This window comes from Rhinoraja longicauda, chromosome 1, assembly GCF_053455715.1.
Source record: "Rhinoraja longicauda isolate Sanriku21f chromosome 1, sRhiLon1.1, whole genome shotgun sequence".
Lineage (NCBI taxonomy): Eukaryota > Metazoa > Chordata > Chondrichthyes > Rajiformes > Arhynchobatidae > Rhinoraja > Rhinoraja longicauda.
The window spans coordinates 122,315,892-122,329,871 of NC_135953.1; the positions used below are offsets into that span (position 1 = coordinate 122,315,892).

Consider the following 13,980-nt stretch of genomic DNA (forward strand, 5'->3'; position numbering starts at 1 on the left):
TGTGGATAATTTTGTTTTAATGTGGTGAGACATTGATACCTTTTTATAATGAAGAAAAGTTTTTATTATATCTCAAATGTAATCCATTTAAATTTCTATAAAATAGATTTAATTGGCCTTTGGATGCATTGACATTGATGCATTTTGATTTATCATCATAATTGATGATAAATTAGCAATTGCAACATCAGCAAAAACACAAAAATGCAGCTTTCCATTTTTTTCTAATATTTCTGATATAGCAAGAACATTCCAATAAGCCAATACAGTACACACAAATGTTGACCTATTTGAGCAAACTTACCTATTTGAGAAACTGGTTTCTCTTTGGTAACCAGAGAAAGGTTACCAAATTAACTAAGAGCACATTATTTTAAGTGTATAATATCCTCCAGTCAGCCTTTTTCCTTCTTAAAAGAACCACAAACCTTTTCTTTCCTGGCTGCTGATTGGGGGCAGTTTGTAGCTAACTATATTCAGTTTACCACAAGTGAAATTAGGTTTATATAGTACAGTCAATGCATTAAATACATTTTCAATTAACCTAATGGTTAAATGTTTGCATTCTTAATGCTATTTGCATAACTTAATTTCAAATACTTTCTTTTCATAAACAACATGACAAATACAAATGTTGTATGAACATCTACTTATAATTTGGAGATTGAATTTAAACAGAGGGATAGATTTATTGTATTTGTGTATGTAAGGAGTTGTAATTTTGATTATTGTCCATGTTTCTTCCTTGTGCATTATTTTAAACTGCTTTTCATTTAGCAGATGGGAGGGAGTTGTGGGATTGGAAGTTCATGCTCAGTTATGTTCCAACTCCAAACTTTTCTCTGGGTCGCAGGTGCAATTTTCAGCACCTCCTAATTCATTGGTATCATATTTAGATGCTTCACTTCCAGGCACGTTACCAGTAAGTATTTCTAAATTTCTTCATGCTATATAAGTTGAAAATAATAGCACTTTGTATTATTTTCTTTGGACAGAAATCCTGCACAAAACCTCCTATTTATGTAAGTTACTTGTTACAAATAGTCCATTGCTCTTATATTTATCAGCCTCGTTACTTTTGAATACAATGAAACATTAGGCTACTTGCCTCTTGATATTATCTGAATAAGAAAACCTCTTCTTTATTGAGAAAGAAAATTATTTTAGGAATAGGGTCAATTATATTATGCCAAAACTAAAATGAACTGTACAGTAAGATGGATATATTATGGTGCTAGTCAAATTGACACTTGTGAACAATATTGGAATGACAAGAAACTTGTAGTGTAAGAGCACTGAGCATTGACATCCTGTAGTGTGTATACAAGGATCTAGTAAAACTTTTAACCACCATGTAGAAACGAAGAACTGCAGTTACTGGTTAATATACAAAAGGACACAAAGTGCTGGACTAACTCAGGTAGCATCTCTGAAAGTTAAGTTGAGTTGAATTTATTGTCACGTACTGAGGTACAATGAAAATCTTTTGTTGTGTACTATCCAGTCAGCGGAAAGGCAATACATGATTACAATCGAGCCATCACAATGTACAGATGTATGATAAAGGCAATAACGTGAATAATGTTTAGTGCAAGATTATGTCCAGTAAAATCTGATCAAAGATAGTCCAAGGGTCTCCAATGAGATAGATAGTAGTTCAGGACTGCCCACTAGTTGTTGGTAGGATGGTTCAGTTGTCTGATAACAGCTGGGAAGAAACTGTCCCTGAATCTGGAGGTGTGTGTTTTCACACTTCTACACCTTTTGCCCGACTTTCGCGTTCATTTTCTCTCGAGCTGCTGCCTGACCTCTGAGTTACTCCAGCACTTTGTGTCCTTTTAACCACCTTGAATTAGTCCTCAGGGGGGAATCAACTGTGGTCTGTCTCACTGACAAGGTTTGGCTGTGAGTGATACCTGAATTGGAACTCCAAGCAGTCACTGATAGTTTGATTTAAGTGTGATTTCATGTAATACATGTCTATTTTGCAAGTTTTCTTGACCTCCATGTAGTGGGGTATTATCTTTACTACAATCTAAAAACAAAATAACCCACGTGAGCTGGATTTTATATCACTGTTTTGTTTTGCTGCAAGTTGTACAAAAACTGTTACACAATAATTTATTGTTGGACTAGATCAAAATATAAAGTAAAAGATTAGTAGGTAAATATTTTCTGAAAACTGTTATTTTATAGATGCCTTATCTTAAACCATACAAATAAGCTGCAGTAAAAACAATGAAACACTTCAAGTCTAAAACAATTAGTAAAAAATAAAAGTGTAAGCCAGAGCAGTTGGTATTATATTTCCTTCATCTAACCTGTTAAATTGTCTACTCTGATCTAGAATCTTTCGTTTTGTTTTTATATCTGACTAAAATTATGCAGTCTGGAGTTTGGATCCAGAAACAGAAAATTCAGGAAACATTCAAGAAGTTAGGCAGAATTTGTGGAAAGGGAAACTACAGTCAGCATTTCAAGTCCAAAATGATTTGTCAGAAGTAATCCTCTATCCTGAGAAAAACTACCTAAGAAGAAGAGAAGAGGAAAAGTTAGGTGGAGATTTCTTAAATGATACAATGTTCCATTCACAGCTCCTCAGATGAGGACGCGGTCTTTGCCTCCAAAACGTCAAATATTTGGGTTTTGGCTGCCAAATCTCAATTAACATTAATGCTATAAGGTGTCAAACAACAATTCTGTCCAATGTAAGAGCTCTAACTGTTTACATGTAATATTCTATTGCATTGCTATTATCAAATACACCATCATTAATATTTTAAATTGTTATTAACCAGAAAGTTAACTAGGTCAGGCATGAAAACATTGTGACTAAAAGAAAAGGTAAAAGGTTGGATTTTCTGTGGGTGACTTGCCTGACTTACCAAATACAGGGCATCAACTCATCAGTGCCTCTTTGACAGGACTCCTCAAATTGGTGACCTTCTCTCCAGAGATGCTGCCTGTCCTGCTGAGTTACTCCAGCATTTTGTGTCTTTAAAGGGAATAATGTTTAGTGCAAGATAAAATGTAGTCTCCTTGCGTAAAGATGGATTTATTTGCCACAGATTAAGTGCAGCAAAGATCGCCAATATGATTCCTGAGATTGCAGGCTTGGCGTGGGAGAAACTGAATGGCTAGCCCTCTTTAATTTAGGCTTAGAAGAATGAACATTGACCTCATTGAGATTTACAAAATATTCAAGCGGATTCAACAGAATGAATGCCATAGTCACAGAACGATACAGTGTGGAAACAGGCCCTTCAGTCCAACTTGCCCACACTGGCCAACATGTCCCACCTGCCCGCGTTTGGGCCATATCCCTCCAAACCTATCCTATCTATGTACATGTCTAACTTTTTTAAACGTTGGGATAGTCCCAGCCTCAACTACCTCTTCTGGCAGCTTGTTCCATACACCCACCACCCTTTGTGTGAAAAAGTTATCCCTCGGATTCTTATTAAATCTTTTCCCCTTCACCTTAAACCTATGTCCTCTGGTCCTTGAATCGCCTATTCTGGGTAAGAGACTCTGTGCATTTACCTGGTCTATTCCTCTCACAATTTTATACACCTCTATAAGACCCCTCAACCTCCTGCGCTCCAAGGAATAGTCCCAGCCTACTCAACCTCTCCCTATGGCTCAGACACTCTAGTCCTGGCAACATCCTCGTAACTGCCGGGTGGATGTTTCCTTTGATTAAGGAGACTATTAGTCCCACAATCTCAAAATAGAGTTTCCCACAGGTACTTCAGGTATTTACATCTAAAATGAGGGGGCATTTCCTCACTCAGGATTATGAATTCTCTATCTTTTAACTGTGGAGTCTCGGTCGATGATTGCATCTAAAATAGATATGAGTGGAGTCTTGCGATCTGGGATGAGGCAGGGAAATGGGTTGGAAGAGAGATCAGGTGTCATCTTATTGACTGACAAAGCAAGTTATGACCCCTTTAGTTTTCTCGTTCTTGTGTTAACTCAGCATCGGCCAGAATAGAGTTATTTAGTTTATGATGGTAATTATATTTGTTTCTTAAACTATTATCAATCATTTGATGCAGAACGTGTTATGAATTGCAGCTTACATAAGAAAATCATAATTATATTTCTTCATTCTCAAAAGGTTCTAAATAAGCACTGTGTAGAAGGAGCTGTGAAGACAGCCTTAGCTGTGAACTGTACTATCAATAAGAAATCCACCTTTGACAGAAAACACTACTTCTACGCTGACCTGCCAGTAAGCATGTGCATTATTTCAATTCTCTTGGATTAAGTGGATAATTTTTTGATTTATTTCATTTTAAATTAATAATTTCACTTAAATAGAATACTGTTGTTAGTTGATAAACTCAGCTGACAGAAGTGCAGCGGCATACTTGCTACGGAAAATTTCAATTTACAATAGAAACTAAACCTTGCTCAAAATGCCAACAGGCTTTTTTTGAATTGTATATTTCCTCAAGGAGTATTTTTAATTTAATGTATAATATGAATGCACACCCTCTGGATATTATGGTCTTTGCCAATTCAGCAAAAGGCATACAACATATGTTCTAGGAAATGCATTTAACAAAAAGCATACGTTCTTGTGTTTTTCTGAAACTGAAATTGTCAAATATCAGACGTGGATGTCCAGAGTTTACATGCACTACAAATTCTGTTCTCCACACCACCAAATTCTTTCATGCCTCAAATAATAATTTTTTTTTTCTGAATTTCCTTTTTTTTTGTTTTTTGCTTTGTTTTCATTTTTTTTGCATTATCAGGACACTGCTGCAAAGACAAGTGCTTAGCTGCATTTATTTTTGCCTTGTCTCCAACAGTGTCTGTTGGTGTGGTAATGCAGATATACTGAGAAAGGTGATGTGTGATCGTAGATTATTTTAAGAAAAATGATTTGACTTGATGTTGAACTATTAATACTACCTGCAGAGTATTTCTACACCTGTATAAAGGATCCATGACAATTTAATCTGTGATTTTGATCTGGCTTTTTGAAAGGTTTTGTTTATGCATTTAGGTCGGATATCAGATTACACAACAGAGATGTCCAATTGCCGTCAATGGAAACCTTGCATACAGCCTTTCTGTTGGGAAGAACAATATGATACCCAAGTCTGTACGAATCAAACAGATCCAACTGGAGCAAGATAGTGGCAAAAGTCTACATGATGATGCAAGAACTCAAACATTAATTGATTTAAATAGGGCTGGTAGGTGGGCGGATTTGATTTCATATCATATATCATATATATACAGCGCGGAAACAGGCCTTTTCGGCCCACCAAGTCCGCGCCGCCCAGCGATCCCCGCACACTAACACTATCCTACACACACTAGGGACAATTTTTACATTTACCCAGTCAATTAACCTACATACCTGTACGTCTTTGGAGTGTGGGAGGAAACCGAAGATCTCGGAGAAAACCCACGCAGGTCACGGGGAGAACGTACAAACTCCTTACAGTACAGCACCCGTAGTCAGGATCGAACCTGAGTCTCCGGCGCTGCATTCGCTGTAAAGCAACAACTCTACCGCTGCGCTACCGTGCCGCAATTTGTCATTGTAAGTCAGGCATTTTGCTCATTTTAAGGAGGGAGCCATTGGCTTGTGGTTGCTTTCCCACAGGAACTCTATGCTACAGGGTTTGATTCCTGCTCCAGAGAGCTCTGGGTCTGAATTCTGGATTGACAGACAGTGAGATATTAGTCTGATTGAATATGTGCCAATGAACCTACCTCCACTTTCCCTCTTCCACATTGCCTGAGCCTCTAAAATCTTTCAGTCGTATTGGACTATCTACCCGTTAGCCTGATATAAAAATAATTTTGGACATGGAAGATGCTTTGATGTTGGGACTTTTATTTGACCACACCTTGTTTCACTGTTTCTGACTCCTCTCCACATGAAGAACATGAGGATCTGGAAAGATTATAATTTAAATTGCAAATATTTTACATGTTTCGGTGATTCTACAGGCCTTGTCAAGAATGCTTTTTGGAGGATTTATGCTGCCAATGGTGTGTTTGGGTTATTTTTCAAAACTTTGTCTATCCATGCTGTGCATATCATACTGAAGGCATGTCTGAAGGCATATCAGACATTTATAGTTGTTCACAAGAGAAATTAGGACATGACAGTTTATGTCTCAACATTGTCAGTGATATCTAGTATAAGAGGGAATTTACCTTTTTTTCCATTCCAAGTAAGGCGTGCCATGATTGTTCCACTAGATTAGTGCAAGTGCTGGTTTGAGGTGAATATGTTTGTGTGATGCCTAAAGAAAATAGTGGCCATGCAGATATATTCAATATTGCCATATGAATGGGACAAATGGTGGCACAGTGGCACTGGAGGTAATGTAGTTGCATCACCTGAGTACAATTTTAATCTTCAGTGCTGTCTGTACGTTCTTCCTGAAACCATGTGGGTTTGCCCAGGTGCTGTGGCTCCCACATCCCAAAGATGTGGGGTTAATTAAGTTAATTAGTTGCATGTAAAATGTTCCTTGAGCAGATGGGTGGTAGCAATATCAGAGGGGTCTTATCTGGCCATGTGTGATGAAATGGTTTACAGGGAAACAATTGGGGGGAAAGGGATTGATGGGATTTGTTTCCTAAGAAACTTGCATCGGCTTAGTGGGCTGAATGCCTCCTCCTGTGTTGTAAGGAAATATGACAATATCCTCTACTTTGGTGTCAATGTAGAAACATAGAATCGGGAAGGTGACCAAAACTTTCACGATTTGCAATATTTGACACAGTAATATGGTTTTGTTTGTTGTATTTCTTAATCAATTTTTTGTTCCTTCGGCATTTCATAGTTTTCAGAAGTTATCTAGTGCATTTTCCTTCCATCTCCAAAGATTAATTGGCATTTCTGATAGCCAAGGGTGCCAGCGTAAATCCTTAAACTTACCGCACGGACCTTGCATATCACTGGATCATATTTTATGATCCTAATGCCTAATGATCCTAATGTTTTATGATCCTAATGGACATGGCATTCTTTCCTGTTTCCTGGGTGTCCAGATTACTGAAGGACAACTAAGTTGCTGTTTTGTTTTGTGGAGACAGGTGGAGCCTGTCCACTTTCTACATCATCCTGTGGGCTGACATCATCAAAGCTGGCTACATTTTTCACAGCCTTAATGGGGAAATACATTGGGACACACTAGGTCAAGACAGTAATTGTATTTTATATTTCATATTACCTACTTTTCAAGAGTCAAAGAGTGTTTTATTGTCATATGTACTGAAGCAGAATAAAAACATTCTGGCACAAGATCAGCGTCTCTAAAAAGATACAACTCATTTTTTTAGCATTCAAATAGTAAAATATTTAAAATATTTTCCACACTTTTCAAACGTAGCAGGATGTTTCCTTGCTGTTCAAGCACAAGTCACATAGAAACAGATTGAGGTGGCTTTAATTTTCTTGTGGGACTACTGTTCATCGCAGTAACAATATCATTTGAACCATTTATTTGATTACAAATTGCTTTAGGATGTACTGACTTCCCATTTTCAGGCTTTCTCTCCCTTAATTTTTTTTTTCCCCCTCCAGAAGTAATCCTTAAATTGTTTGATTGCAGGGGTTGGTTTGATAGAGATTGTTATGGAACCAGATATGTGTTGTGGTGATGAAGCTGCAGCAGCAGTTAGGGAGCTTCAACTTATTCTACAGACACTTGGGACAAGCCATGGAAATATGGCAGGTAAACATGTTTTCTAAATCTGAAGTAGTGATCCTGTATTCACAAAGTTTAAATTTATGTTTAACTTTAAAACACATGGTTGTAAACTGCTATTTTGTTCGGAGGAGGGCGGGTTTTGAACATCGTTCAGATTGTTATGGGCTTTTAACCAAAATGTGTAAGGTTGTGAAAAAACTATCAGTTTTTGTTGTTTGCACTGTGGGGGGCAGCAAGGATGCTATAATTGGCCAATTTGCTCATTAATTAGGAGGGGAGTTATAAGTGACAGGAATTAGTATTTGTTTACTGTGTATCAGGTAGGGAGGACATTATTAGAAAAATGTTTTTTTGTGTACATAAGCCATTTATTCCAAACATACAAACTATATAGATCTAGTTTCATAGTTCTAAAGTCCAGAGGTACATCACATTTTATCATTTTTAATTACTTTTCTACAAGCGTTCTTGAACTTGTCTAAACCTCTTGTCTTTCAATAGTTGCTACCGAAGTGAGAAACTTAGCAGATTTTGTTGGTGCCAAAGTGATCACTAATAGTACTGTCTCAGCATCCTGGTGAATTTTCTTTACTTCAAGTTTTGTTTTGCGGATACAGAGGGCTATATTGGCTGGCCTTTCGCATCCTGCATTGGTATACTGCTATGGTTGTGCCCTTCAATGTCCCTGTAGGATTTGGTAGAATTCAAACAGTGAAAACTTATAAAATAAAGCGTGTAGTTCATCTGATCAATGACATTTGATTAACGTTAATGTAAAAATTAAGACAATTAAAAAAATAAAGTTAGTTAAAATACATTAAGATGCTTAAATGGATGAACATCAACCTAAGTAAAATAATGTTAAATTAATTACCTTTGCTCCCTTACCAGTAGATTGAGAATAACCAAAGAAATGAATGGTGTTACTGATGCTGCACTATATCAGACATGGGCTTGAAGGACAGGTCTCCAGGATAATGCTGGGGAATCTCAGCAAAACCAGGCTCCATGTAGACTACAGCAGCAGCACATAATGCCAGATGTAACATCATCTGTTACTCAATAAGCCTTGGACTTGCAATTGGCCTGTGTAAATCTGGGAGTTGCTCCAATTGGAATAATGAATGCCCTGAGGCTCCTTCAGAACCTCTGACAATGGCTTGGAAGATTTTCCCTATTATGTTTCCAGCACATAGATACAGCGCAGGATTTAGTTCCAGGGGAATGAAGTGGGGGAAATGATGCACATTTTCAATGGGAGAGCAATTGGAAAATAACAATCAAAATATCATTGTCTAAAATATTAGGCAAAGGATAAGTTACCAATTTTATAAAATGATTCTCCATCTATTATTAATACAGAGCGTGGAAGATCGTAACAATTAGAAATGGCATAGGCATCTTCTAGTGGAGGCAGAATTCATGACTATAATATCGAATTATATTTTTGCATTTATCTTCAGTAAAATTGTAATGCTGCCAGTTTCAGAGTGAAGGAGAAGGGCAGTAAAGCTATTACATGGGGGGAAAAACTGGTGGTATTTAAAAGGCTGAACTCAAAGTAAAAATATCATCTGGTCCGGGTAAAATGCATCCTAGGCAGTTAAGGGAAATTTGCGTAGCTCGGGGCAAAATCTTATATTTCACAATGGGAATCTGAGTGGTGTCAGAGGACTGGAAGTGTTGTATCCTTGATCAGAAAATGAGAAGTATGGATAAGAGTGCACAGAAACATTTTAGGTAGAGTAGATAAGAAGATTAGCAGATAGTTCAAGGACCAGGGAACACACTGAGAGGCAAAGAATTTGGCATTCTGGGGGAGTAATGTGTCGGGTGGAGAATTTGAGCAAATACATTTTTACAGTGTCTGCGATCAGGAGCTTACTACTTGTAAATGTGGTGGAAACAAAATAATAATGGACAGACACCTGAGGGATAAATAATTTATTGGGCCACTGGAAAAGAATTGGGGATGAGACTGAATTAATTGCTCTACAGAGAGCCAGCAAGGATTTGGTTACTTAAATGGCCATCCCTGTGCCATAATATTGCCATGATACAGTCTAATAGCTGCATTATAGCTTAATTACTGAAAGCTGAAATGGACTCAGAAATGATAAAGTAATGGAGGGGATTATTAAAGAGAGAAAGATTGTTTGCAGATATCCAAAAGTGGTTGAGATATCACATTACAGAGGAAACTAGTTTATAAGTTCAACCAGAAATCAGTTGAGATTGACTGATGAAAATACTTATTTACATCAAGTGTATGAAGGAACTGCAGATGCTGGTTTAAACCGAAGATAGACACAAAATGCTGGAGTAACTCAGCGGGACAGGCAGCATCTCTGGAGAGAAGGAATGGGTGACACTTCAGGTCGGGACCCTTCTTCAGACTCTATTTACGTTATTTACATCCTGATTTGTTGCATGACCCTTTCCTGAGGTTATACATCACAAGTTAAAAGATCACATGACAAGATGGGGATCAGGGTTCTTTATGTCTTGATCAGTCTAGAACATGTTACACAGCAGAAATAATGGCTTGATTTGCTGAGTGGTATGTTACCTGAGCTCATCAGCTGCCTGCCCTTCAAGCGCACTCTTATTTAGAATTGATCTCTGGGTGAAGTATTCCTCCAGGTAGCCAGCTCCTAACTGATCATAAAAACACAATGCATTTCCAGGTGCAACAGAGGCTTCATTCTCTTTGCTTTGAGATCTGGTCCCCAATTTACCAGTTATCACTTTAATCTGTAAAAAGCTGTCCTAGGGATTGAATATCTGTTTTGTGAGATTTGCACACAAAAGCACTCTACTAAAGATATTCATAATTAAAAAATATTCAATTAATTGAAAAATTAATACATAAAACCATTAAGAGACAAATACTTTAAAATTAACCCAAATAATAAAAAAATGACTTTGTAATTGAAATGAGTGGGCCTGGTGAAAGATCAGCAGTTTCAAAAGGAAGGTTTTGCAATCTATCTGGTGGGAAATGTATGGAATTTTACACTTCTCACTGGACTTTGCAGTGAGCACAGAAATATAATATGGTTTCTCGAAAGAAACAAGTAGTTGTCTGGAAGTTTGGAACTTTCAATTACGCCTGAGAGTACAAAAGTTCCAACCAGTTATGTTGGTAAAAGTCACTAGTTCTGGTTGAGCTACCTGTTCATAGGAGAACGATCCTGGACTATTTATGAATTTTATAGAAGTTAAGTAGAATCCTATTTTGACAGCTAATTTGCCCCATCCATTAAAATTCTGACTTTGAGAATTGTATTTATATTTCATAAAATAAAAATAATGAGCACGTCCCACCACCCAGATGATCACCTTTGTGAAGGCTGGAGTGCAGCTGCCAAGAACCACAACAGCCAAGAATCGGTCAGGAATCCTGGCAACTGCGCAGGATTGGCAGCTTGCTGTAGACCTGGTGAAACAGCTGAAGTTCACACGGCAAATCGCCCGACCTGAAATGCCACCTATCCCTGTCCTCCAGAGATGCTGCCTGACTCGCTGTGTTACTGCAGCACTCTGTGTCTTTTTTTGTACCTGTAGTTCCTTGTTCCTACATAGTATCCTGCAAGTTGTGCGAGACCTTCTGACTTAGAAATTTAATGTAGTCTGAAATATATGAATCATGCCCTGTTAACTTTCCTCCTTTTGTATTATATTTTGAAGGAGATTGATTTTAATTCTTCTGTGTGAAAGTGTCATGATTCAGTGAAGTTTTCATTTGAATCTACATTTATAAAATCACTGTCCAGGAACCATAAGCAGATTGTATCCAATTAATTTTTATAAAGGCTGATTGTAGTAATATCTCATTTTCATTTGTATAGAGGGACAGTTAAGAGTGGATGCCAACATTTCAGTACATCAACCTGGGGAACCATATGGCGTGAGAACTGAAGTGAAAAATATTAACAGTGCCCGATTTCTGGCAAGAGCAATCGGTTTGTGAATATCTTCCATCTGTTCTAATTTGCTCTGTTTGGTACTCCGTAACTTTATCCTCTTAACAATGTTTTCATTGATTTAAACTCTGTACAAATGTGTATTTGTTCTTTGGTCACGTGACTATAACATCAAGTGCAATTAATTATTTTTAAATTTACTTGGATAGCATTTTGAGAATGGAGATTAATATTATTTAGTTTGTTGGCTGTGGTTAATTGTATGTAATATGCAGTTTTCTTTATAACAGATTATGAAATTCAGAGGCAGATTGAAGTACTGGAGAATGGAGGGAAAGTATTAAATGAAACCAGAGCATTTGATTATAAATCAGGGTGAGAACTTATTTTGGACTTGCTTATCTCTGTAAAGAACTGGAGAAATTAGATGTTATTGTACTTTATCTGGCTTAATTTTTTTTGCGTCGCGAAGCCATGCAGAACAGAAAGATCCCAGCGTTTATCATTTTTTCCATGTTGTGTTGGCTATTTCCCTGCCATTGCAGAGCAGATAACGCAGATGGTTTTAGCATCTTTGAGCTTGGGAATGATCAAGCAGCATGTCAGCCTATGTTTCCACCCACTATGACACTACTCACATCACTGGAGGCACATGAAAAACAAACATAGCTTCTTCCAGCTTTATATTCCTCACTATGATCCTCAGATGTGGTTTGGCTGCTGTTTTTAAAAGTTGCCTGGTTACTTCTTGGAAATTATTTTGAATCTTTAGTACTGCTGTGATTTTGAAATCATTGATTGAGCATATTTTATTAGTTGTTTAACAGAAACATCGGAAAATAATGAAAGGAAACTCTCGTAATAGTCACACCATAGTTTAACCATCCAAAAATCTCTGAAGGAATTCCATTTGGAGTCCGATTGGTTGTTAACAAATTCCAGAGTTTTCTGAAAATATTTTCAATCTGCTGACTAGTTTGCATGTAATATAAAACTAAAGTTATCTTTTATTTGAGTTTCCATGTTATTTGGTTCTGCCCTAACTCTTAATTCGGAGTTGCTTTTGTAGTATTTTAATTTTCTTACTCTACAAGATAAAACACCGCTACTGGCAGTGGCCCAGATCCCTTTGATTCAATTGATTTTTGATGACTATATTAGCCAAACCCAGCATATCTTTCCTTGTTAATACCATCTATTATCCATCTGGGTCCACCTCCGCCCACATATTCCTCTCCCAAGTTACACATCCTGACTTGGCAGTATATTGTTGCTGCTTTAATGTTGCAGGATTTAAATCCCAGGAACATTATGTCCAATAATACTGTGCAAGTGTGTTCATCAGAAATTTCAATTTCAAGTTCAATTAAACAATTGCTCCTAATCTAGTTTTCAAATACTTCCGAGTTGCACAGTGCCAAAGCATACTTCCATAAGTGAATTTTCTTTCTTGGAAGTAGACCAAGATTTTCATATTTACTGGTGCTAGGAACTGAGTATTCCGTGGCTAACAGCAATACAGGTCTCAGCAGTACTGTATCATTTATACTTCATAAGAAATTGCATAATCCATTGTTAATCCTGTAAATTATTCTGGATCCAGATCCACTTGCATGGAATATTGTTGCAATTTTCAAGGGTAAAACAAGAAATCGGTGGATTTATTTTAGTAAATTTAGACAAACTTTAAAGTGTTTATGAATGCATTTGATGTTCTTGAGAAGAATTTGCACTTGTTCTAAGAAATTAGTTCTTAACAAAATTCTAAATTTATTTTCAGACAGACCATATCTATGAGAGACAAAGAGGGAAAACAAGACTACAGGTAATAATGCATTGAAAAAATGTATAGGTAGCTATGCTATAACGTGATAATTGCGTTCCTAAGAAAATTATAGAAAACACGTTATAGAAAATTGCGCGAAAAAACTATTATACTCTTGGGGAAAAGGAGGTTAGGGGCTAGAGTTCCAGACTCTCAATAATTTATTTTTCCCACAGCATTTTCAAAAGTAACATTCTTTTTAATAGCTACAGTTGATTTTTATTACTGCAAGCTAAAAATACAAAAAGCTGTGTGTTACATCGTTTCTTAGAGTATCGTTGCACAAGTGTTAATAGAAGCGATTGCTTATCAATCTCAGTGGCTACCTGTGGTGAAACAACCTGAGATCTTAAGAAATGATGGTGTCTGATTAGCACAGGGAGGTTACATGAAACAGTATTTTCCCCTCAGATGTATTCCCAAAACAGCTTTTTTTTCTGCTTGTCAATTTGCAAAGTAACTTTTAAGTGGTTCTCTCGTTCCTGAATGAAGTTGTGTCATAATCAATTTGGCCCATGTAACATAGAGTGTTCCC

General features: G+C 37.0%; 1 protein-coding gene across 1 annotated transcript in view; it reads left to right on the forward strand.

Annotated features, from left to right (window-relative positions):
• Positions 1–13,980, forward strand: part of gatb (glutamyl-tRNA(Gln) amidotransferase, subunit B) — a 30,316-nt gene that overhangs the window by 2,594 nt on the left and 13,742 nt on the right. The window contains exons 2-8 of the mRNA XM_078405914.1: positions 781–922; positions 4,124–4,237; positions 5,021–5,213; positions 7,596–7,718; positions 11,546–11,659; positions 11,911–11,995; positions 13,401–13,445. Of these exons, the coding sequence (XP_078262040.1) occupies positions 781–922; positions 4,124–4,237; positions 5,021–5,213; positions 7,596–7,718; positions 11,546–11,659; positions 11,911–11,995; positions 13,401–13,445 (816 nt within the window). The remainder of the gene's footprint in view (positions 1–780; positions 923–4,123; positions 4,238–5,020; positions 5,214–7,595; positions 7,719–11,545; positions 11,660–11,910; positions 11,996–13,400; positions 13,446–13,980) is intronic.